General features: G+C 38.3%; 1 protein-coding gene across 1 annotated transcript in view; it reads left to right on the top strand.

The window, feature by feature from the left end:
- Positions 1-304: 304 nt before the first annotated feature.
- Positions 305-25,405, top strand: part of LOC115009761 (solute carrier family 23 member 2) — a 34,463-nt gene continuing 9,362 nt past the window's right edge. Inside the window, exons 1-9 of the mRNA XM_029433979.1 lie at positions 305-500; positions 7,527-7,679; positions 11,229-11,386; positions 12,875-13,061; positions 15,337-15,518; positions 17,374-17,491; positions 18,811-18,967; positions 21,301-21,554; positions 23,915-24,079. Of these exons, the coding sequence (XP_029289839.1) occupies positions 429-500; positions 7,527-7,679; positions 11,229-11,386; positions 12,875-13,061; positions 15,337-15,518; positions 17,374-17,491; positions 18,811-18,967; positions 21,301-21,554; positions 23,915-24,079 (1,446 nt within the window). The 5' untranslated portion in view covers positions 305-428. The remainder of the gene's footprint in view (positions 501-7,526; positions 7,680-11,228; positions 11,387-12,874; positions 13,062-15,336; positions 15,519-17,373; positions 17,492-18,810; positions 18,968-21,300; positions 21,555-23,914; positions 24,080-25,405) is intronic.

Here is a 25,405-nt window from a genome sequence, read left to right as displayed (position 1 = left end):
CTGCTGTATCTTAAACCCCCAATAATCACATCAGAGCTTGATCTTCTGAAACTCCACGCAGTCACCTGAATGTGTAACTCCAAACTTTTTGATAAGAGAAGATCTTAATAATGAGCGTGAACAATGAAAGATTCATGTGACAACGTGCTTGTCTCCTCTCATAGGATTCATCGTCACACAACAGCAGGCACATGACCGTCAGAGTAACTAAAGCCTACATGGCTCAGCAGCAGACCAGAGACACTTCACAGCCACAGAGGAGATTACAAAATAACTGAGCCTCCTTCTGACTGTGATACGTTTCCCTGCCGACGTGAGGCAGTCGTTGACGTGGTCAGTCAGAGTTTCACTCCCACCTTGTGTGTTTGTTGATCTGTGTGGAGTCCACTTCGTCGAGAAACAACCATCTGGGCTCAGTTCTTGTCACAATGCGTCTCACGACAGAGGAGAAGATCGAGCTGGGACTCACAGAGCAGGGGACGGTCAACCCTGCGTTTGGGGTAAGTGTAGTGTCATCTTAAATCTCTCTTCAGTTTGTCATTTGTGACATCAAAGTGTCAAACAAACACTGTGTGAGCCACATCCAAAACGTTCCATTATGAGTCATTTTAATATAAAAAGTTGCTTTTACTAACAGACCAAGAGAACGATAAATACAGTACAGTGCTATGTCTCACACTGCAGCAGCTAAATGTAAGCCACTGTGGAATGTGAAATGACCAAAGTGTGAACGTGTTCCACAAAAGTCGGGACATTTCAGTGGAATCGATTGCACGGTTTTAAAGTTTGTGGCAAATATCAGCCTTGTAGTTGAGACGCATCAAAGAGCTCCGTGCTGAACTTACAAGATGCTCTTTGATGAAACTAAGAAAGTGGATAAAGGTTATTGAAGCGGGGACGTGTGGTTTGTGTGTTGTAAAGGCCTGACTGCATGGGGTTTGTAAGTGTACACAGCTGAGCCCGGGGTTGACGTGTCCCCTTTTCCTGTCCCATCCCGATTAACTGAAGAATTTGAAATAAATGGGAACACCAAACAAACAGCGCAGCTTCGTTTGCAGGTGGGTGAACACGTCAGTATGTCCCAACATCAGAAAGAATAGTTCAGGCAAAGGAACAGGGGAACTCATTTATTATTATTATTACTATAATCCCTGTATTGTGTGCTACCTGACACTCCTACACAAAAGCTCCACGAGAGACTTTAACATACAATGAATTCAAAGATGTTGAACTAGGATTTCTAACTTTCATAAATCAATCCAGTTTGCTAACTTCGGCATCCAGATTAAGTTGTCTTTTTTTGGGGATTTACACTTCAGCAGTCGTTCATAAGATGCATTTTAAAATAAGTCTTCTTCCTGGAGCTGCAGCCTCTTTGAGAAATCCCAGCAGTGACACGTTTAGAGTGCAGAACAGTGGAATGACGAAGCAGCTGAGTTTTTGCCATATTTCTTTCCATTTGTACAAGTGAACTTTTGTTTGAGTGTAATAGAAACCAATTCAGGGTTTCAGGTATCGTCACAGGATAGAGGCTAAACTCCAAAAACAAGGACTTACTTCATGTGAGGAGAAAAATCCGTCCTACTCTCTGCATAGCTCACATCTCACATTACTTTTAGGTGGACTTTAGTATTGTTTAAAAAATAGAACACTGTCATGGTTCAGGTGCTGTGACCCTTGATCTTGATTTTATTGCTGGTGATAATATGTTTATTCTAGTTTTAAATTGTTCTTAATACAAGGGACACATTCTGCAAACATTGTACATGTTTGTAAATACTGTGCTAGTACTAGAATATATAATTTCTATTATAATTAATAGAAAGTGACTTTTATGGGCAGGATGTACTAAATACAAAACCAAATAGAAAAGCCATTATGTTTATGAAAGTATGGCCAACAAATGAAAGTAATGGCAAATATGTGTTTAAAACAAGAGAATATGTCCAATAGTAGTTTGTGTTATTGAATATGGCACTGTGTGCATGCTTGTTGATATGAGAGTGTGGAAATCAATAAACGCAAAGTCACCTGCTTGTCTGCGAGTCCCGTGAGAGAGGGTCAACGACAGAACAGTTTGATTGACGTGTCTCGTCCAACATCAGTTGAAGTTGGGACAGACGTCGAGCGTTTTGACAAAATGAAGACATTTGATGTTAAAAAGTTTTAAACTGTATCCAATTTAACATTTTGTAAAAAAACAAAACAACTATTAGCGTTTCTTCTTGTTCCTATTGTATGTGCATCCCAGTTTACAGTATGTGGACAGACATGAAGAAGGTTGATGGCATTTTTTATAGGTAAAACATTGATATTTAATATGGAGATACTGATTTGGCTATCAAGGTAAAAAGGCCGGCATGAACCATACACATCAACGAAGGTAAATGTGAACGATGAGCGGATGTTGCTGTGTTTGCCTGAGTAGGCATGACCCCAACTTCAGGTGAAATCACGAACAGTTGAGTGACGAGTGTTCAGTTGTGGATTTACAGTGCACACCCTTACTCAAAGAAAAAACCCTTCAGGTACACGCTACTAGAAACCAGCCTCTGGAATACAATGTGAAAACACAGGAAGTTACTAAGTATACTCTTTGTTTTGTTGCTTTAATCTCTATTTTATATATGCAGAAGACTGTCCTCTGTGTTGCTTTACAACATCATTATATTCTATCACATGCTGTGACCGTAACATTCTTCACATTAACATCCTAAAACCACTTTGTTCTCTCCATTACACCGAGCAATAATCTCATTTTGAATCCACATAAAAGTTTGCAGGTGCTGCAAACAGGAGAGAATCAGTCATCCAGAAACTAAAAACACTTGTCTTTCTGCATCACAGCGTCATTAAAGGAGCTCTTCCTTCAGTGTGCTTTACAGTCGCTGACTAAAAGAGCCTCTTGTAGCTCATCCATGCAGCCAGCAAACTGATTGGTCTTCCCACGCTCAATTTCATCCATCCATATCGTCATAGCTGAGGGCACACATCTCAGCACATGATGCTGTACGCTAAATAATCACACTGGTTAGCATCAGCGATGATTAACCACGCTCACAGCACCACCCGTCTCTATTTATCTATTAAAGCACCGGGACTCCACCAGAGTACCTTTTTTAGATGACTGCTTCCTTTAAGAGGAACATAGTGTTCTAATTGGTGTTGGTTATTGGTGACTAGTGTTATAATTAGGAAGCAAACAATGAGTTCATTCCATTGTTAATAGAAGTATCTGCCAAGTCACAACATGTGGACATCTGCTTGTGGCATCATTAAAATGTTTATAGTTATGTTAAACCCCTAAAGTTAAGGTTAGGGGAAGATTGTGGTCTTGATATTGCGAAACTACATAGTGAACTGAACCAAAAGTTTACTCTATTAATATGCAACCAAAACTACAATCTTTGCATACCTTAAACCCAGATGTGAACAGCAGTCCCTGGTGCCCCTGGCCCCCTGGAGTATAAAGCACTTACAGTAGAAGTACATTGAAATAGTCAGACCTCCACTGGGAACATCAAAAACATTAAAACACACGTTGAAACTGTTAGTTCATCACAGTTAGTCATTTATATTTGATATTAACGTACATGTTACTGCTAAGACTTAGTGCTAGTACTATAAATTGAGCTTTTATTTGTATTTTTGTGTATTTGTCATTAACAATGCTACTTTTTCATGTTAACCGAAAAACACATTTTCCTCCCTGATGGCATGCAGCCATTTTTATTGTATTTATTTGCATTTTGGACATTCTTTCATTTATAAGTTGGTGCAGCACAGTAGAGTTATGATGAGATATGAGGAGGGATGACATGCAGCTAATGTCTCCTACTGTAATCAAATATTGTCTTCATCCCCGAGGGTATTAAGACACCTGCCTCTCTGTTACCGTCCCAATACAAAAGCCTCTATCATCAAAAATGTTATCTTTATTCTAGATAATCCACAGAAAACACTGTTTTCAGAGTGACTGCTAGAAAGTAGTTCCTATTACACAAAGAGGTCTGTTCTTTTTTAAAATTACATATCAGAAGCACAATCTCAAAACTTAGAATAATAAAACCATCCAGCATGTCTAGATTTGTTTTTGTGGTGTTGGTTAACTGACCCTTATAAGGGAAACAGTAGAAACAATTGCTCCACCACTAGTTATGAGGCTCTTTCATGTTCTCCTCTCCTGTGCTGAGTGCGGGTAGAGAACCACTAGATGGAAGCAAATGTCCACGCAATCACTGAAGAAAACATGTGTGTGTGTGTGTGTGTACAGTACCTGCTGAGAACTTTGTGACGTGAGAGCAAATCAAAGACGGAGTAAATGCGATGCAGATGGATCCACATTTGCATGGTTTGACTCTGTCATGTGACTCTTGAGTGAGACACGACAAAGTGCTAATTGTGGCTTTAGAGCGACGGCTACAGCATGTTCCCGGTCGTGGGACCTTGATGTGAGTCTGGATTGCATCATATGTGCTGCCTGTAGTGGGACATATTTGATGTGGATTCAAAAGGATGAACATCTAAAAAGAAAATACATACAAAGTCTATTCTAGTGAACATTTGACTTATGTAAGACTGTTTTCTGGTGGTGAGATGGAGAACATCTTTGACCTGTTGACTCAAAAGTAGTTTGTTTATACTGTGTTAACTGAGGAACATGACGTTACTGGTGCTGGGTTTTAAAAGCTATTTTCTTACTCTTGCACTTACATACTTGCACTTATTTGCAGTAATATATTTGGTGGTAACAGGTACACTTAATAAATCCTAAATTTGGCAAATTAAGGCTGAGATAAACAGCACACAGTGCAGAAACATAAGCAATCAGTTTCTTATTGTCGTTTCCTCCAGGGTTTGAATTGAGTTTAGGGTTAGAGGTATGGTTTTAACCCACATCACAGAGAGAAGTTTAATGTTCTTCTTAAACGGCAATGCTATTGATTTCTCTTTATTGTGATTTGGGAGGAAATTACCTGAACGGTTGCTTCTGTTGGTTCCCTACAATCTTTAATTTTAAGGTTTAATGTAAAGTTCATCCTTATTGTATTGGTTTCTTTTCTTAGAAGATGCCACATTTGTTACACCCTGTCTTTGACATGTCATATGTCTCTACCTCCTATACCACCTGTCCCGCCTTTAAAACACCTCTCTGACACTCCAAGACACGTTCTCGATAGAGTTTGTACAAATCCTCTGAAAACTGATCTGTCCCATGTGGACTGTGTTAACAGGAAACTGACCTCTTTGTATTTGAAGACACCTCATGACTCACACGGGGTGTCCCGTCATAAACTGTGTACTCAAATACATTCTAGATAATAAATAATCCTGAAAAGTTTGTGGTACCAATTTTATCGTAGCGCAGAGTAAAGGCTAGAGAACTAAATGTGTAATTCTATGACTTGGTATAACCAAACCAGGCATACTAACACTTCAGACAACCTGAAAGTATTTATACAGACCCACAAGGAAGGTGATGTGTCCCCTGTGGTCTGTTTTAAGAGGGAGTTAACCTCTTTGTATTTGAACGCAGCCCCATGGTCTCACATATATCCGGTAGAATGATCACTCTGTCTTATTAGTGTTTGATTCGAGTCATGCTCAGTCATCCATCATCAGCTATTACTTGTTCCCAAAGGACAGCAAAAGAATTCCCATAAAATCCCCGGACAGAACAGGGACACATTCACACCAAATATGGCTGAATATGGGTTTCTAACCTATGAAGATAAATATTTTTAGAAGCAGCATATGTGTGTTTAATCATACAGAAGTAACAATATGATTTACAAATACTTTTTTAGAATTTTTTGTAATGCATCTTTAATATATTATCTTTATAACTTCATGAATCCAGTCCAACATTTGCAGTTGAAATCCTTCCTTTGCATGTTAATGTCAATTTCTTTCATTTTCCACTGGCTGAATCTGTGAGCATGAGTCACCTGATGCATGTGGATTTTGTTACGTCATTTAGATGTGGAGGTAGGAGACTCATGTAATGCATTTGTCCGCTCCAAGTAATGTTTAGGGACAAGTGAAAACGTGGAAATCTGGCGTTATATAAAAATGTATAAGTCTGTTTAAACAGAATAGTGTCCTAGCTTTTATTTTGACATCTTCCCTGGCAGTACGGCTCAATCAGAGGTTATCCTGGCCACTCCATGTACTTGGACAACTCAAACATCATGTATATTTATATTTTCTGTCTCTATCTGTCTTTGAATAGTCTGTAGAAATACAGAACATGCATTGTTACGTACCTAAAGACCAGAGGACCACACTTCATATCCATTTCCCTCACATTTCTATGATTTGTCTTGTTCTTGATCTTTCCAAAATGATTTAGATGGCAAATAAAAAAACATGTCTTCCCCAGAACAAAATGATTTCAAGGGGAAGAAGGTGTTTGCAATATTGTTGAGGTGAATCTAGCACAAGTTGAAGACAATGTCAGTGGACACGTCAATGTAAAGTACTTTACATCACCAGCGCTATGTGGGTACACAAACTCATCCCTGGATGTGGAAAAACTGCCTTTAAAGTGATGTGTAAACTGCTCAGCGTTTTGTCTGGACAATCAGAAAGTAAACCTCGCCCAGTCCCAACAAGATAAATATTAAATACCAACAGTTAGTACAACAGAACTACACCTGAGGCTTCACCAGGGATAACTATAACTGTTCATTAGACACTTAAAACCACTCAGTGTAGGATTTGAAAATGCATAACTTAACCACATAAAGGTAGTGGTCGTCTGCAAACTATTACCTTACAAGCATTACATTGCCTTGATTAAATTGACACACAAACACACATTATAAAATATCAATGCAGAGATCTACTTGTATCTCTCATCTTAAGTTTAACAACAAGCACATGGAGCTGTTCTGCATGTGATTGCTCTCCAAACATCCTCTCTTCATGTTCTTCTGCACAGCTTTGGATGCAAATCTTCTCTAAGTTGCAGCAAACTCAGTGCCTCCTCGTCAAAGCCTCCCGTCTTCACGTTTAAAATGCTGTTGTATTCTCTGAACTTGACAGTAATGTATGTTGCATTATGACATTTCCCTCCGCTCTCTCCTTCAAAAACACATTCTCTTTAATTAAAAACAAAAAGATTTGGCTATAAAAAGGTAAAGAAATGCTGTGTGGGAGGAAACTTCCAGCACTTTTATCAGCATCTTGATAGAATGTGGGAGATGGTATGTTGTTCACCCCAACTGCCCTCCACTATCGCCCACATGGACGTTCCACACATCGTTTCTCACACGAACTGCGTACAATCGGTTTTATGTCTTTCATCTGAGCCTAACAAAATCAACAGCTCCAAATTACAGTGAAGATAGAAAGATTTCCCAGAGTTACAGTTTCAAAGACAAATAAAAAACAAATCCATTATGAAATGTTTAACTGTTTCTCTGCTTTGCTCAGAGCAACAGTCTGGGAGTTGGTCTCCAAATAATGTTGGCGTAATGAGCTTGGATTGATGACTTGATACTTTTGCTTTGTTTGGGTCCAAGGTCAAAGACGGTGATGAACAGCCACAGCTGACAGTTGACATTGAGGAACCGCACACAGAAGCGCTGGAGGAGACTGTGGACAAAGATGCAGAGTTGGTTTACTCCCTCAATGACCGGCCGCCTTGGTACCTCTGCATCCTGCTTGGCTTCCAGGTAAATTAATCTCATGGCTTGTTTGGTCCTGTGTGAAAGTATTAGAAGTCCTCGTCCTCTGCTGCAGGAATACAAAACAAATAAGCATACACAAACTATCACTATGTTAAGTTTTGGACTCCAAGATGCTAGCTATCTTAGCTAGCTGGTTGATAGCTTTACCTGCCTTTAAGTGCATGTAGTGTACACTGTTTTTAGTAAGGCTTGTTCTCTGAAACAGCTGCCTGATGCTGCTGGAGGTTGATGCGAGTAATGAGACTGAACCGTACAATAAATGTTCCGAAACAAACAAACAAGAAATGAGCTGAAAGAGCATAAAACGCTCAAAAGGTCTTTATTGGTTTGTTCCTGCAAACGTTGTTTAATTCAATACTAAAATAAATAATATTGATTGGTGGAGCTCTAAACATTATGCAATATAACACTTTTAAGTGTACAGTAATGTAGTAAAGTGTAGTATTGTGAATATGATGTACATATATTGAGCAGAAAACAACTATTTGAAATACTTTTACAAAATCAGAATTAGAATCAGAATAGTATAAGTACAGTCGTTGATAAAAAAGTTGTAAAAGTGAATTGATGCACATTCTGCTAGTAAACGGGTGCATGCCTTAAGTAACATCATTGTTATCAAGTCAGTGTGATATCTTCCTACTTACTGTAAACACATCAGCCTGGGGCATTTCTCAACTCTAATCCTATTTTATCAACCGAGCTGTTTCCCAACATATCGAGGCCGTTTCTTTTTTTGCACAAATACTTACTTAACTCCCTCTTCCTGCTTCGTGTCCTGAAAGCAACACAGCTCACAAATCTGTCCTGTTCTAAACGTCTGATTTATTCACAATCTTGTAATAAAGTCATTTGTAAGAAGCTGTTACATACAATAAATCAGTAATCCACAAGGATTTGATTTTGACATTAAGCCTGACGTCCTCTGATCCAGCAGCTGTGAAACATTTGACAGTAAATTAAACTTCTAAATCCCAAATTGAAGCACAGAACTTGTTTTAGATTACTTCAGGTGCTCTCAACAGAACAATGAAAGAGACAGGGAGGTGTACAGGAGAAAGGACGGGAGGAAAATAGCTTCTTGCGTCTTCATTATAAAACTCAGAAGACCAGAAGGTCATGAGTTTGAGCAGCCGTGACATTCGAATCATGCAGTACAATCCGTTACAAGGAAGCCCTGCAGAATGGATACACTTTGAAGAGTTGGTTATGAATCACCAATTTTACATAATATCTTCAGTTTTCTTGTGCATACCAGACCCTATGCTGAACCACAAGCAAATAACATGGTGTTTTTGGGGGTGTGTGGTACTTTCTACTATTTTAAAAGAATCATTTGATGACTTTTCCTTCCAGGGATAAAGAAACACACATATCTGTTCAAAGCAGTTTTTTGGTAATTATTTACGTGCATTTCTTTAAAAATAACTTTGCATTAACTCTTAATTATAGTCTAATACCCTATGGAGGAAACCTGCAGTACTATAACACATGTTTGTTTCATTTCCGTACACAGTTACATCTCGTTGTAAAATAATAACGAGGATCAGTACGAGTTCAGGAGTGGCCCGGTGTTTCCACCCCGTGACCCTGTGAACGATTCAAAACACAAAACTGGAAGAAAAAGAAACTGGAGAAGAGAAGTTTACTGTTCCTCCCAGTAAAACCCTTTTACGCTAACAGCTGCAACAACCTTTATACACAAGGATCTCCATTGTACTGCAGCTTCTCATTTTGTTTTTGTCGCCTCAAACATCAGCATCATGGCACCCTGATGCGTTCTTTGGGGGTGATTATGCTGTTTTCCATTTAAAACATATGTTTTATGCAGTATTTTGGATATTGTGATTGTGGCTGCCCTAATTTTATGTTGTAAAATAGTGCCACTGAATGTATCTTGAAGTTTATTACCCGGGCTGCACTGCTGGATTAACGGTGAGGCTCACAAGCCGAGTTAGTGTTAGTTAGGAAACATAAAGCATCTTTAAAATGGCTCACATGTGTATGTTTGTTTTTGTTGAAGACATCTAGATATTAAAGATGACAGCAATGACCATCTTTAGGGTCTATCAACAAATGTCTGTGCTTGTTAACACCGGATGAAGCATATTTCATTCACTTTAGAGACTCGCTTCGGCCAAACAGGAGAAACATAACAGGAAGAGTCCAAGTGCTGTAAATTCCCTGGTGGTTGAAGAGCTGTAAATTCTCAACGCTGACTGAAACTAAGTCAAAAGACCACATGTGTACATGTTATTTGGGTCACCTCAGAGTCAACAAAAACATGGATGTTTGACTTTATCGCATCATTAAATGATGCGTTTTAAATCTGCAGGATCGTTAAACAGCAACGTTCACCGGCCAGCGTTTCTGAATGTTGAACAACATGTCACCAGAGTTATCAGTTGGTCTCCTCCTTGAAATTATTTAGATTTATTACAAGCATCTTACACTTCACACGCCCACAACCACACTTACCGTAGACGTGTTCACGACCGTGGCGACAGGACAAGGTGTGGCTCATCGATGTGAGGTCATCAGATCAGATGTTTTGGGAGCATGCACATCTCATGTAATCATTTCACATATATAACACTTATTTAAATACCTTTGGGGTCATTCTCAATACAATTAATAAATCAACAAAGCAGCCGTCTTCCTTTAGGAATCCTCCTCCCAGTTTCCAGTCATGAAACTGACCAGAGAGTGACCAGATCTCCCCCTGATTTATGGGAGTTGTAGGTTTGAAAACACCCCCATAAATCTTGTGATCTATCAACATCTGCCTTCAATTTTTACCCTTTATCCAAATTATTTTGTAATCTCACACACACACACACACACACACACACACACACACACACACACACACACACACACACACACACACACACACATAGGTAGAGTGTGCTGGCCTATGGAAGTGTGTTGCAGGTCAACAGAAAGACAAGGCGCTTACGATCCCATGCGCACGCTCGTTTCTGAGTCTGCTCTCTCAATCGTCTCCAGTTGTCAAGAGGTCACTCGCCGTAACACGCAGCTGTGATATATAGCCAGTTAATACTTTAAAGTAGTAAACTTTGGCTTTGGTTTCCTAAACTGAACTGGAGAGATGGCACATGAGAAAACATTCAAATGTTTTGTTTTTGCAAAGTCTTTATTGTTGCTGTCAAAGGCTAAATTGTGAGGAGAATTGTTTCTATATCACTGTACCAAAGGTTTGCATTTAGACATCAATACTTCTTTCATTTTGTTTTAATGGAGGAGATCAGCTGCACGGAGTTGTTGCTGCAGTTTGCTTTATTTGCAAAGCAGGAACTCTGCAACTTTAAAAAAGCTTTTAGCATCTCACTTATTCCTTGCAGTGTGTGGTTTCAGAAGACATCCTTTGCAAAAGAAAGCAATGAAGACAAACTTCTTGGATACAGAGAAAATATTTCCTATTTACATCTCAAAATAAAGACCAGAGGAAAACAGAAGACAGGAATCATTTGAATTCAAAGATTCCCTAAGTGTATTTACCTGCCTCTGCAGCATTACATCCTGGCGTTCGGGGGCATCATCGCGGTCCCACTGATCCTGGCCGAGCCGCTCTGTATAAAAGACAACAACATCGCCAAAAGCCAGCTCATCTCCACCATATTCTTCGTGTCGGGATTATGCACGCTGCTCCAGACGGCCGTCGGTACCAGGTAACCCCACGTCATCGTCTCAAAGCACCAGTGAAGTCTGGTTGTGTGTGAACTTCCTCTGTATTCTCACACTCTGTGGATATAAGATTTACAGCAGCTTCAAATGTTCCCAAGATGAAGGGAACTCCAGTGTATTCTATTATTATTCTATTATATAAAAGCCCTGGATGTTTTACATTTTAGATGATGAGGTCCAACACTTTCCCTACACACACTGACTCCTTCCAATAGTCCTGTGTTAGTTCCACAATCTTCACGCACAACATCCATGTGCACCGTAAACGGGCTCTAAGTGACGCTAACAGAGGAAACGAGATTTACTCTTCGGCATCAGTTCCAGAATAGTTTTCCTTAAAGCCTTGGGATCTCCAAAGTTTACATAACTTAATTTGTGGCTTTTCTCTCTTAGTAGAGGTTTGAAATCATGGGAGCTGTTTGGCTCCTTATAAAACTAAAGCATCAATCTGTACGCCTTCCCGCAGTGCAGCTGCCTCCCACACAAGCAGTGCAATACACACTCTCCTGCCCCCACTGCTGCACCAGAGAGCACATAGCTTGTGTTAGAGTTCTCCACCTACACAGTTTGGCAAACATTTAAAGGGACAAAAGTGGGATCCAAGCTGACACTTTGACATTGAATAAAAAGCAACTTAATCTTTGTTTTTTTTGTATTGCAACTCTCAAAACTGTGCTATGAAAAACTTTATGAAACAAAGGAATACAAGGAAACACAACAAAACAAAAGTGCATAGGAACGCATACGCTGCAGCACAGCAAGACACATTATCAGTATCTCATGCAAAGACGCTGTGAACACGTGTTTCCATTTAAGTTTTAACCAACTTAACTTCAGTCTTTGAAAGGAGTATTATCTTTAAACTTTGGAGAGATTTCTACATGGAAAACATGATCAGAAACCTTTGAAGAGAAAACAAATGTATAGAGGAAATGTATGACCACACAGGGTTAGTGCAGATGTTTAAAAAAAGGGGCAATGATGTCTGTCAGTCAAACCAGGGAGCTGAGATCTCACGTTTAATCTGAGGGTTGCGAATGGTTAAAAAGATAAACACTTGAAAGTATGTTAAAAATGCGACATTATTCTTTTATTAAAAACAAAAGAAACCTGGGACTACAGGTCAAGTATGACCCAAACACCTGAAATGGTTAAAAAATGACCCAAAACCTTCATATTTGGGGCGAAATTGTGTGTAAACACAGATATTTCAGTATTTGGTGTCACGAGCCCAAAACACTGAGAACCTCTACTTTAAGTGACCAAAACTGCTTCATATTGTTAAATTAGAACCAAAATCTTGTAACGTTTAACCACACCCGAAAAGCCTGCGCTGAGCAGAATCCAGGTCTGTGAGAAAAGCAACGAGCTCATTAACATTCTCAGCTCTCCCTTTGAACTGATGCAGGTCAGGTGAGACCCGGCATTATTTGGTCCGGTGACCTTTGACCTTTAACCCTGTCCCCTTGCAGATTACCCATACTCCAGGGTGGAACGTTCAGCTTCATCACTCCGACCCTGGCCATTCTCGCTCTGCCCAAGTGGCAGTGTCCAGCCCCGAAAGCATCTGTGCTGCTGTCCGTGCAGCTGCAGAACAGCAGCAGCAGCCCGCTGCAAATGGAGGATTCTGGCGAGGTCTGGATGTCACGAATGCGTGAGGTATGTAAGATATTTACATGAGCCAAAAGATGACGCTCATCTATTCACCCTGTGTGCCCCGGCAGGGAATCCAATCAGTCACTTTGGCAGCACTGATGGATTTAAGGGAAAGGATATGGATCATTTGTCACACCTTATTGTTTGCATGATGATAGAAACAGTCATATGGTTCATAACATTCTGTAAATGTTTGTGCATCCAGGAAGCTCACAAAAGAGATGTGCAAGTACTGAAATGTTCTATATTGTTCACTTATAATAAGCTAGACGACCAGAATCTTTGTTTTAGTTCAAATTAAAGTGTTTCAAATGATTGAAATGGAAAAATCATTTTAAATGCCAGTAAAAAGTTGAAATGGAGGATTTGTATCGTCACACATGTTCTCAGCACACACACACACACAGTGACGTTCAGACATCATCACATCTTAGTAGTAGGAGCAGTGGGCAGCTACTATGCAGCGCTCAGGGAGCAGCGTGGGGGTCTGGTGCCTTGCTCAAGGGCGCCTCGGCAGTGTCTAGGTGGCGAACTGTGGCACCTCTCAAAGTACCGGTCCACACTCCGTACTTGTTCTGTTCCGTTTTCCAAGTCAAACCCTACGGACTGAACTTCTGCCACTCAAAAGTGTGTTAAAATGCGGAAATGTGTGAAAGGTGAAAGGTGAAAGGTGAAAGTGGAGTTGATCCGTGAACAGTTAGGTCACACAAGACTCACAAATGTTTTTATATTTAAAAGAAAAAAAAACACCTGAAATAGGTTAAACCTGACCCACAGACTGGACCCAACACAACATTAACACAACATGTTGGGAAAAACATTTACATTTGTATGTATATTAATATATATATATATAATATATATTTATATATATTAAAATATATATGCCAGAATATAAGATACATTCAGATGAATGTGATCATTTGTCTTGAAACCTTTAGGTCATTCAACAAATGTAGGATTTTAATCAAAAAGTAAAAATAATATATAAACTCTTCAGTCATAAGTCATTGTTTTCATTATAAATAATAATACATTATTCCATCATATAAGATGTTGTTTTGCTATAATGGAGCTCTTTTCATGCTCGACTGGGTTCAGCACATTTAATGTGAATCGGCATTTGAAATTGTCAAATGTTTTGTTCTCTCACATCTCTCCTACTTGTCAGCAGGGACATGTCTCTCCATGTCAGAGATGTATGTTTCAAAAGAGGGGCCTCTAAAGAGGACTAAGTACAGTTACAACACCTTCACATACATGTAGCCGGAATACATTGAAATATATAATTAGTTTGACTATAACTCATAACTCAACATTTATGTGTAACTTATAGTTAGGATGGAATGTGTTTGAATACACCATCATCTAGAATCTGAGCTCTATAAGGAGGAAGATGCTTTATAAAACAGACCATTTATAAACAGAAAATAAACAAAGTTCATATAACTCTATTATGTTCACCCCTCACTGTTTTACTCAGATCTGAATAATAATAATAATGATAATAATAATAATGATAATAATAATAATAATAATAATGATAATAATAATAATAATAATAATAATAATAATGATAATAATGATAATAATAATAATAATTATAATTATAATAATAATGGAAATAATAATAATAATAATAATAATAATTATTATTATTATTATTATTATTATAATAATGATAATAATGATAATAATGATAATAATGATAATAATAATAATGATAATAATGATAATAATGATAATAACAATAACAATAAAAATGAAAATAATAATTATGATAATAATATTGATAATAATAATGATAATAATAAATAATAATGATAATAATAAATAATAATAATAATTATTATAATAATTATAATAATAATAATACATTAATAATAATAATAATACATGATAATAATAAATAATAATAATGATCATAATAATGATAATGATAATAATAATACATAATAATGATCATAATAATAATAATAAATAATAATGATAATAAAATACAGTTAATTATCTTATATTTGTTTCTCTGTTCAGAGCTCTGTTAATTCAAATACCAAAACAAAAGGAAAATAAATTAAAATGTTTTGCCAGCGACTAGAAAACATAGTTAGCATCTGCTAACCTCATAAATGGCACATAGTAAAAACCGTTCAGTGTGTTTATGAGTAAAGCAGTTTGAGGCTGCCTGCAGGAACACCATGCTATATGATTAACAGTTGAGTACTGAAAGCCCAGCATACGTATCTCAATGCTGTTGTTCGGACCTTGTCGTCCACAGATCCAGGGAGCCATCCTGGTGGCCTCTCTGCTCCAGATGGTCCTGGGTTTTTCCGGACTGGTGGGTTTTGTGCTAAAATACATCGGCCCGCTGGCTATCGCTCCCACCATCAACCTCATCGGCCTGTCGCTGTTCATTGAAGCTGGGAAGAAGTCCGGAGGTCACTGGGGAATCGCTGCTCTGTGAGTGGATGGTGTATGTAGTATGTATGTGTATACTTTGTATGCACTGAAGTGCACAGACATGACCAGAGTAAAGTGTTCCAAGACTGTTAAAAGATATTCCCTCACTTGGTGTTTTTATGATGTTCCCCAACACGAGTCCAAAATCTCCCACACGTGTTCGACAGGCTTGAGATCTGGGGGGTTGTGTGAGATCCGTAACATATGATTCACATCATCTTTCAGAAAACTGTCCAAGAATTATGTGTCAGTAAGTAATTTATTATATTTATCCTCTCTCCTGTCGTACCTCTGTGTCTGAGGCTGTGCTGGACGTCATCTTATACTTTAGTGGGATTAGCAGTAATGATAACATTGCAATACTTGATTGATATAATAAGATTAATGAGGATATATTTCAACAAAGCAACTTAAGCATTTACAAATGCAGTACAGTAAAATAAGACCTGGGAACACATGGGAGTCTAATAGCATTACTAGAAGCAGAGGTCTAATCTAATTGCTGTGCTTCTGTGCAGCAACATTCATTCACTATCAAATTGTCAATTCTCCAATTTTTCTTTCTTTATCAAAGCACAATTTAACTCCACCTAATCTGCACAACTGCAGCTCACTGTTCCACATTGACTTTTACCGTTGCTGCTAACTTGTCCAACCCCATGAAATCTGTCTTCATTTACCGCCGCCGTCTACAGACAATGCAGACTAAAGTCATTACACAGAGTGATCCTTGTGGGTTTTAAAAGGTTCAGCACATCTCCCTCCTGGTGCCATATGTGGATGTAATCAGTCATATCCTACTTAGCCCTGGTGCCCGGACAACCACCCCCCCCCCCCCCCCCCCGCTACCGTCTCCTCCGTGCAGGAAAGCCATCAGCTCACAGAAGCAGAGACACAGACACATGTAATTCAACACTCCCAACACACACAGTACTGAGACTCCACTCTCACATGTGACACAGTGCAGGGCAAATGAAGAAGTCCATTTCCAACACATGAACAAGAAAATGTTGACATCCTTTATTCAACACTTACAGACAAGTCAGGATTTAATTGTAAAAAGTGCACATTACAAAGGAAATGAGACTGGATCTCTATCTGTTAAAAGCTAAACATTTAATTTACGGAGTCAAATCTTGTGATGTGATCAATATCCTAGTTTAGATAAGAGAGTTTTATGTTGGGAACAACTGCAGGGACACCTCAGGGGACTGAAAGCTCCAGACTCTCACAGCTGAAGAAAACACGAAGGGAAGTCAATCCATCACATCTCTTCTCTCCTGCATCTTCTCCCCCTCAGGCGTCCTGTGCAGCTTTTTTCATACACGATTTCTTCATGCACATATGTTTCATTCTTTAGGTTCAACTAGATGTTCAAACAGTTGTGGTCGCTGCTCCGGTTATAAATTCATCCGGATCGTTGTTCTAACTACAATGTAAATGTTTACCTTGGATTTGGGTGACTTGCCTAAGGAACTTCCCTCTTTCTTGCAGTAACTTAGTATTCCCCGGGCTGCACAGTGTTTCCCACTGAAATAGCATGCACTGTGACGCTCGCATTGGTCCAGAACAGTGTTTCATGCACATCGTGAAGTGCTTAAGGCACAGTATGAAAGCAGAGAGCATTTTACAATGTTCAAATCACCACTAAGGCCACACTCGTACTGTTACTTACCCATAATCCTAAGTATCATGCAGGCATGCCTGCTGTGTCAAATGGCATGTTTTCACTTGCTCTGGCCTCCCCCTAACTGTGATGCATGGAAGCATACCATGCTTAAGCAGAATTACTAAGCGCGAGGCTTTTGTGGAAACAACTGTGAGTGAGACGTTTTGTCCTTCTGTTTTCCCACAGCACGGTCTGTCTGATCCTCCTGTTCTCTCAGTATCTCAGCAAAGTCGATGTTCCAATGATCACTTACAAGGATAAGAAGTGGAAGGTTTTCCAGTATCCCCTCTTCAAGCTCTTCTCCGTGAGTTGCCAACATTATCCAGGTCTCGTGCGTTCTGCTCATCTTATATCAAAAAAAGACATAATAATAATTTTCATAACTCATAAAACCTGTTGATGAAAGATGTGCCTGGCTTCAAAACATCTGTACAACAACAACATCTGTACAACAACAACATCTGTACAACAACAACAAGACATTTAAATGAGAACGCACTGCAAACATCATCCAACATCAAGCCAAAGTCTGACATTCCAGTATGCAAGACATGTGTTTCTGTATAGTTCAAAATGACAAAATCAAAGATTACATTTCTAAAGATGAGAAGGCAACTGATGTGTGCTTGAATTAAGTCAGATACAGAGAGCTAGATAAGTGCGACTTGACTTTTATTTTAGAGTAAATGCAGTATATTCGTCTTACTTCAACATCTTTTTGTTCTACGCTGTAATTGTTCTTCTCTCTACTCTTCATGTTTAAACAAAGTAGAAGTGTCAAAGAGAATAGGTTTGTTTGCACAGCAGGTAACATCTTCATGTCAGGGAGGCTTACAGGATTGTGTCTTTTCTCTTGCGGGCAGTGAGTCATTCTGAGTTTGCATTTGACGTAAGTAAACGTAAACCCAGTCGAAGTCTTTCGAGGATGAACGTCTAAGCTCTTCAAACATTATCCTGTGACTGCAGTTATTAACTGTCGGGTAGAGATTGTTTTTAAACCAGTATTGATCTAAGAATAGGTTTTTAGTCATGCACAGATGCTCTTATTAATTAACATCCACCCTGCTTCACATTCATGCAGAATGTACAACATACACAACCTACTGGTGGCTGTCAATCATAACTCAGCAGACACTGTGCCGCTGCTTTGTATGCAAAAAGTGTGACAAGAGATAAAACAACAACTCAAACAGGTGGTGGAAGCAGCCTGTAGGTGGGTCAGCCATGCTTTGAAGCTGGACGCAGGAGCTCTGTGAGGGAACTAAAGGCCTCGGAGTCAGTTTGGCTTCATGGTTTGAAAGCTTTGTGAATGACAGCTCTACACATATTGGCAGAATGACTCACATCTTGTAAAAGCCTAAAAAGACTAACACAAAAAAACCCAATCTCAATGATGTTGTCCATCATCTAAAGCAGCGATACGAAGCAGAACATGTACAATCACAGACTGACAGGTATTGTTGGCTTTGTGAGGCCTGTAGGTGAGTTTAGTATTTTACTCAATAGCTTCAAGGTTTGTAGTCTTTAAACCTGTGAACACGGCCTCACCAGACCATTTCACTAATGTCTTATGTCGGTTGAACTTCTGCATGAATGAACTGACACACTGATGATACATTCTAGGCTTTGTTCGGGATGTGTGGCGCCTGGCTGGTTTGCTTCCTGCTGACCATCTTCGACGTCTTTCCATCAAAGTCCGCTGAGTACGGATTCTCCGCCAGGACCGACATCAGCCTGGACGCCGTGAGAAACTCTCCTTGGTTCCATGTACCTTACCCAGGTGAGTGCATGGTGCATGCTTCCTTCCTGCATGCCTACTTGGTGAAACCCTGCTCACATGTACGGGTGTATTTCACAGCGTGATTTTAGGAGTTGCCACACAGTTGTTATTTGCCAACTCTTTGTATAATTAAATATTTTGCAGACGAAGGAATAAATCTTTCAGTTATTGCTGTAATGAAGTGTCCTGATTGTCAACAGTGGGTTCAAACAATGTATTCGACTCGTTTGAAAGCCTCTCCTTAATTTCATCTTTGACAAACATCCAAATGTCAACGGGACATTCTGCTCCCTGGTTGCACAACGGCTCTGTGAGTTGCCCAAGATGTTGCTGGATCTCTCGGAGCGAATATAAAACCGATCAGTGTTTGCTGGATGATGATAATGATACGTTTGTTAAATGACTCTCTCATTACCGCACTGGGCCAAGAAGTGTCCTTACAGTCAGTTGGCTATGACGTGGCAACAACTCGTGCAGGACTTTCATGTGTTCTTTAGTTTCAAGGAACATTTCATGAACCTAATCATTTAAGCAGTTCATGGTTTCAACGTATCACAGTGATGTAAATACTGTATATTTCACTGCGTCTCCTTTGTTCTGCCAAATATTGAACGCATATGTGTGTCAAAAACAATCTAAGGATTCGGGGTGTTGGGAAAACATACTTGCGAGGTCATTTTGGGGTCAGTTCCCTTATTCATAAATGTGAATGGTGAAAAGTGTTATGCCTTTATGATTATTTACACATGGCACCAGCTGGGTGCATTCTCTCAGACTATGTCATCCACATTTGAGCAAAAACAATCTGCAACAACAACAGGAACATAATATAATAATGTTCATTAATAATAGCAGACACAACATGTTCCCTGTGAACACAAATGTGTGTAAGCAACGTTTGTGGCAAGACATTTTATTATTCAGTCTGTATAAACAGCTGTGAATTAAGGATATTTATAATAACTAAAAAGATCTGCTGAAACATTTGTGCCATACAGTTTTGATTGCAGGCATTTATAATCAAGGTGGCTGTTAAATAAACTTGTTTAGGAGGGATATGAACTCATGTATTTTTAATCAAGCGTCTCCTGGTGCAATTTATGTGAGAGCATGTTTCTGCATGCCTGCGAAAGGTTCAAATCAGAGTGTTTGCGTCATCAACCCGAGATTTTGACATACATACGTGCTCTCCAAGTAATTGTCACTCGCTTAACACATTCATTTGTTGATACCTGCCTTAAAAAAACATACCTTTCCTGTGGTTAATGAAGTAGTTGTCTTATATACTTAATTAAAGGTTAGAATAAAAGTATGTCTGAGAATGACTCGTGTAGAGACATGCATAAAAACAACTGTGAAGAGAACAATCAGCATGTCATTAATACACAATACAACACATGATATATTATCAGCAATTTACACAATATTCACAGTGCCTGGGGAATAAAAATAAACGAGAGATGCCAGCTGTGTTTTCAAGTTCCCAAAGGTGGGGCCCACCTGTGCGCGTGTGTGGCATGAAAACAACTTCTTTTAAAACTGTTGTAAAGTAGTGAGCCGTCAAATATACGGCGTAGAACATTGATAGACAATCCTGAGTGGAAATTTAAGTTTTCCAACTTATAAATGTAAAGTGTTTACTGTTGGCTGAGGTGGAAAGATAATAAGATGTATCTAATACACCCCGATCCTAACGAAGATAATGCGCTCATGTCGTAGTGCAGCTCTCCGTTAAAAGCCTCCACGCCACTAAAAGAAAGAGCAAAATGTAAAGTAAAAAGAGAGCAGGTATGTTCGGTATGTGTGTAACCGCCTGAATTAAGTCCAGATGGAGAACCTTGTTGCATCTCGCTCCCGTCGTAAATGAAACGCAACCATGCAATGTGTCGGGTACTGATGCTCAATAAACCATCTCGTCTTGAACAAATGTTATCAAGAAGAACTCCCTTAAATCAGATGCTTTGGTACATAGTTGTAAGAAAAAGAGAGCCAGGTGCTAAAACCAGATCAGAGAAACAGCTTCCTACGTTCAGGGATTCTAAAACCCACAAAGGTTTCTGCAGGGACTGCCGAGGTTTGAGTTGCAAATTGTAAGGAAATAAAATCTCAGCATGATGTTAGCAGGATGTGTTCAGATGTTTATGTACCAGATCAAGTAAAGTGGACATGGCGTCATGTAAACCTTTAGTCTGGCAGATGTTTTGTACGGCTGCTTGTCAATAAATCTCTTAAATAGTTTTGGAGGAATGTCTTTTCACAAACTGTATGCACCCCCCCGACCACCCTCTGTATTTGTATGAATGGAAACGTACTATACTACTCTGTACACATAGGTCAATGGGGTGTGCCCACATTCAGCGTGTCTTCAGTGCTGGGTATGATGGCGGGCGTCTTGGCATCTACCATGGAATCAATCGGCGACTACTACGCCTGCGCTCGCTTGTCTGGCGCCCCTCCTCCACCGACTCACGCCATAAACCGAGGGATCGCAGTCGAAGGCATCGGCTGCATCCTGGCTGCACTGTGGGGGACTGGAAACGGCACCACCTCCTACAGCCAGAACATTGCAGCACTTGGCATTACCAAGGTACGCATCATAATAGACTGTTGGTGCGTTTTAGGAACCTTTAACTCTTGCTTTATGACTGTGTGTCAAATGAATGACCTGAAAACATACATTTGCTTCCTTTTTTCTACAAACAAAACCTTATGCTCTCAGAATAATCCCAGAGCTAGTATAATCACAGACACGTACACATCTAACGCCGCCATTGTCAGAATCTGACATACTTATTTTGGTTATTTTTGACAAATGATTGTATCTTGACAGACACATGCTTCTCACATGTACAATTTTGAGGTATTTCCATTTTATACCACTTGCTGACAAAAGTAGTTACTTTGTAGATTAAGATGATTAATACAAAAAATAAACGAATGAATTGTGCTGTGTTATTATGGATTAAGCTACGCTGCAATAGATTTAAATAAATTATCACTAGTTATATAATTAATGAATTAATAGCAAAAAAATATTATATATATGCATTATTCTGAAATTGGCCATTCTGCATAAGAAATATTTTTGTATTTAATGCTATTTATTTATATATATATATTATTACTATTTATTTTTATATATTTAATAATATTTAATGTGTATTTTGATGCTAATACTTTTGTTCTTTTACGTGAGTAAGATTTTGACTTTTACTTGTTACTGAGTATTTCCACACTGCGGTATTGTTACTTTTACTGAAACTCACTTCAAATTAATAATTATAATAATAATAATAATAATAATAATAATAATAATAATAATAATAATAATAATAATAATAATGAAGACAATAATATTCTTATTATTGAAAAGTATTATTATTAATTATAAATATAGCATTATTATTAATAATAACAATGCTATATTTATAATTCATAATTAAATATTATTATTATTATTATTATTATTATTATTATCATCAATAATAATAATAATAATAATAATAATGATGATGATGATGATGATGATGCTAATACTACTACTAATAGTATTAATGATAATAATATTATTATTATTATTGAAAATTATTATTATTAATTCATTTTTTAAATATAGCATTATTACTATAATAATAATCAATGCTATATTTATAATTAATAATGAAATATTATTTTTTTAAATAATAATAATAATAATAATAATAATAATAATAATAATAATAGTGTGCATTACCTTCAGTTTAATGATCTTATGACTGGGATTAGTGAAATACATTTTTTTCTGAATGTTAGCTCAGTTCATACATAGACATACATCAATATAACATATCCCATAATAAAAAGTATCATTTTGTCGGATGTTATGTGTTCAAAGTAAATTTTACGCTTCTATATACGATATAGCATGTTTTCTGGTAAATCAATAAATAAATAGTCTTTATAAAATAACCTATTTTTGTATAAACCTGTATGAATAAATACTTGACACCTTCCAGCTATACACGGATTAACACGTTAAAATCACATTAAGAGCAACATTTGATTTGACTGGAATTGATGTTTTTAATCTATTAAACTAAAAGTGGAAAAGTAAAGTGTGAAGTAAAAACCCTTAAAATATTTCTCATCCGGCAGTTTAGACAACGGGAGAGAGGTTAGAGGGGTCAGATAAGATTTAGCTTCACCTTTTGATTGTGGTGGTATAGGTAGGCCTATAATTTCGGATGATTTATATATTGTGCGCTGCAGTTGTTTGAGTCTCACTGTCTGACCTGCTGACCAGACATTTTAAATGATGGTCATAAAACTGGAGGAGACACTCCATCAACTTCAACTTCTTTACAAAGCTTTTTATTGTTGGCCTTAGTTTGGCCTGAAGCCTCGAGATGTGTACTGAGTGTCCTCTTTGCAAAACTCCCATTATATATTGTTAAATAATAAACTATCAGCGTTCATTATGGCGACCTGGTAAACCATCCAAACAGAATCATTTATAACGTTAAATAACTGAGTTAGAAATCTATGAACAGAAGTGGACATCCATAAAGATGCCTGTGTTCTGAATTCTCTTGGTAAACACCGATGACGTTAATGTTGACGTAAGAGACTTAACATGTATGAAGTTTTTATGGAGCGTTTCACTGGACTGGTATGGAAAAAGCATACAGCACTGAGCCAGGGTGTGTCACTTTGATGTACCCAAACCTCTCTAAAATAATAGCTGGTCTTTGAGCTGCAGCTTGATGTTTTATGGCGTCTGCAGGGTCGACCTGAGCATTCTTTTTCTGACAACGTTTCCTCTGTTGTCGCATTTCTACATCCAACTCAAAACCATTGCAGATGAGATTGTGTCCTTGTGCGTGCTTTTCAGATAAAAAATAACAAATAAAGCTGGCATTATCTTCAATGCTCGAGATAACCAGTATCCGGTCGCTCTTTTTATGGCAGGTTGGCAGCAGACTGGTCCTCCAGACAACCGGCATTCTGATGATCGTCCTGGGGATCTTTGGGAAATTCGGAGCAGTTTTTATCACCATACCAGACCCGGTCATTGGAGGCATGTTCCTCGTTATGTTTGGAATGATTGCTGCAGTGGGGATATCCAACCTCCAGGTAATCACATCTCCATATTGTAACATACAGTATCACATTTTATCTGAATCCCCCTCCTGTGTTCTGAGACTCCACCCTTCCCTGGAACTTTAAATATTTTAAATATTTAAATATTCTTTAAAAAAACAAAACTGTATTTGGGTTACTTAAATTGCTTAGAAACAGCAACAATTAAACAGATTAAAAGGTTGCACACAAATCAAAATCCTACAATAATTCAGTAAAGATAGTGTGAAAAGATAAGATAACAAAAACACAAGAGAGTATTCAGCTGTTTCTTAAAGGAAGTCAAATCAACTCAAATCAAATAACATATCATGGCTCTTTCTGCATGCATATTCAGCGTAGCAGCTACCGGCCCTTTAGAGCAGGGGTGCCCACGCTTGTGAGCTACTTTCAAAATGTCCAAAGCAAAGTAACCAAAGGTAGCATCCCCAAAGGTTTTTCGTGGTAACATTGAGAACAGTTAAAAGAGCAGCTGTGAAATATCTCGGGGTTGGAAGAGGCTCATAAAACAATTAAGTGCCTATAAAAGAGACGAGTAAGACTTTAATAATTTCTAAAGGACATACGGAGCCAGTGTAGGTTGTGTAAAACAGCAGGGATATGTCTCCCATTTTATCTTTTATTTTGTATTTAAACTCTGACAGCAGCATTCTGAACGCTCTGTAGTTTTGGAAATGGCTTGCTTTGGAAGGACACACAGAATGTAAAATGACACCAGGGTTGAAATGTCATGGGGTAATTAAGAGAAGACATTTTAAGACGTTAACAGGGTTTCCTAAATGTATCATACAGATAAGTAAGAAAGGATTTATTTACCTTTAATATAAAATGTATGATCTATTCCTAAATGCTTCCCACAGAATCAGCCTCCCCTTGTATTCCCAACACGGGAACACTGTGACGTCTGACAGAAACATTTGATGAAAATATTACAATAATAATTGTACTATAATGCTACACAATATTTCAGCGCTTCTTTATGAGTCTGTTGGCCTTTTTGTTGAAATGTCTCAAACTGTTCCTTTAAAGAGCACCAGAAAAAACCTGAAGGGCTTCAGTGGGGGGTTCTTAAGATTCCAGCAGGGAGTCGATGATTTGCCAAAAAAATCAAACTCAAAAGACAGAAATATATCGTACGTACTTTGTGAAATCAATAGCATCGAGAGCCAAAGTCCCACCCAGACAGTCCCACATCAGTCATTGCAAAAAGATGGAACATTTTATTTTATCTCCATATCCCAATGATCAACAGAGAACTACAGCTCTCTTGAGTATCATAGCTGTCAAAGACTCAAGGCCACTACAGTACATATACAACAT

The sequence above is a fragment of the Cottoperca gobio genome, chromosome 6 (genome assembly GCF_900634415.1).
Source record: "Cottoperca gobio chromosome 6, fCotGob3.1, whole genome shotgun sequence".
Classification (NCBI taxonomy): Eukaryota; Metazoa; Chordata; class Actinopteri; order Perciformes; family Bovichtidae; genus Cottoperca; species Cottoperca gobio.
This window is presented reverse-complemented; position numbering and strand designations above follow the sequence as displayed.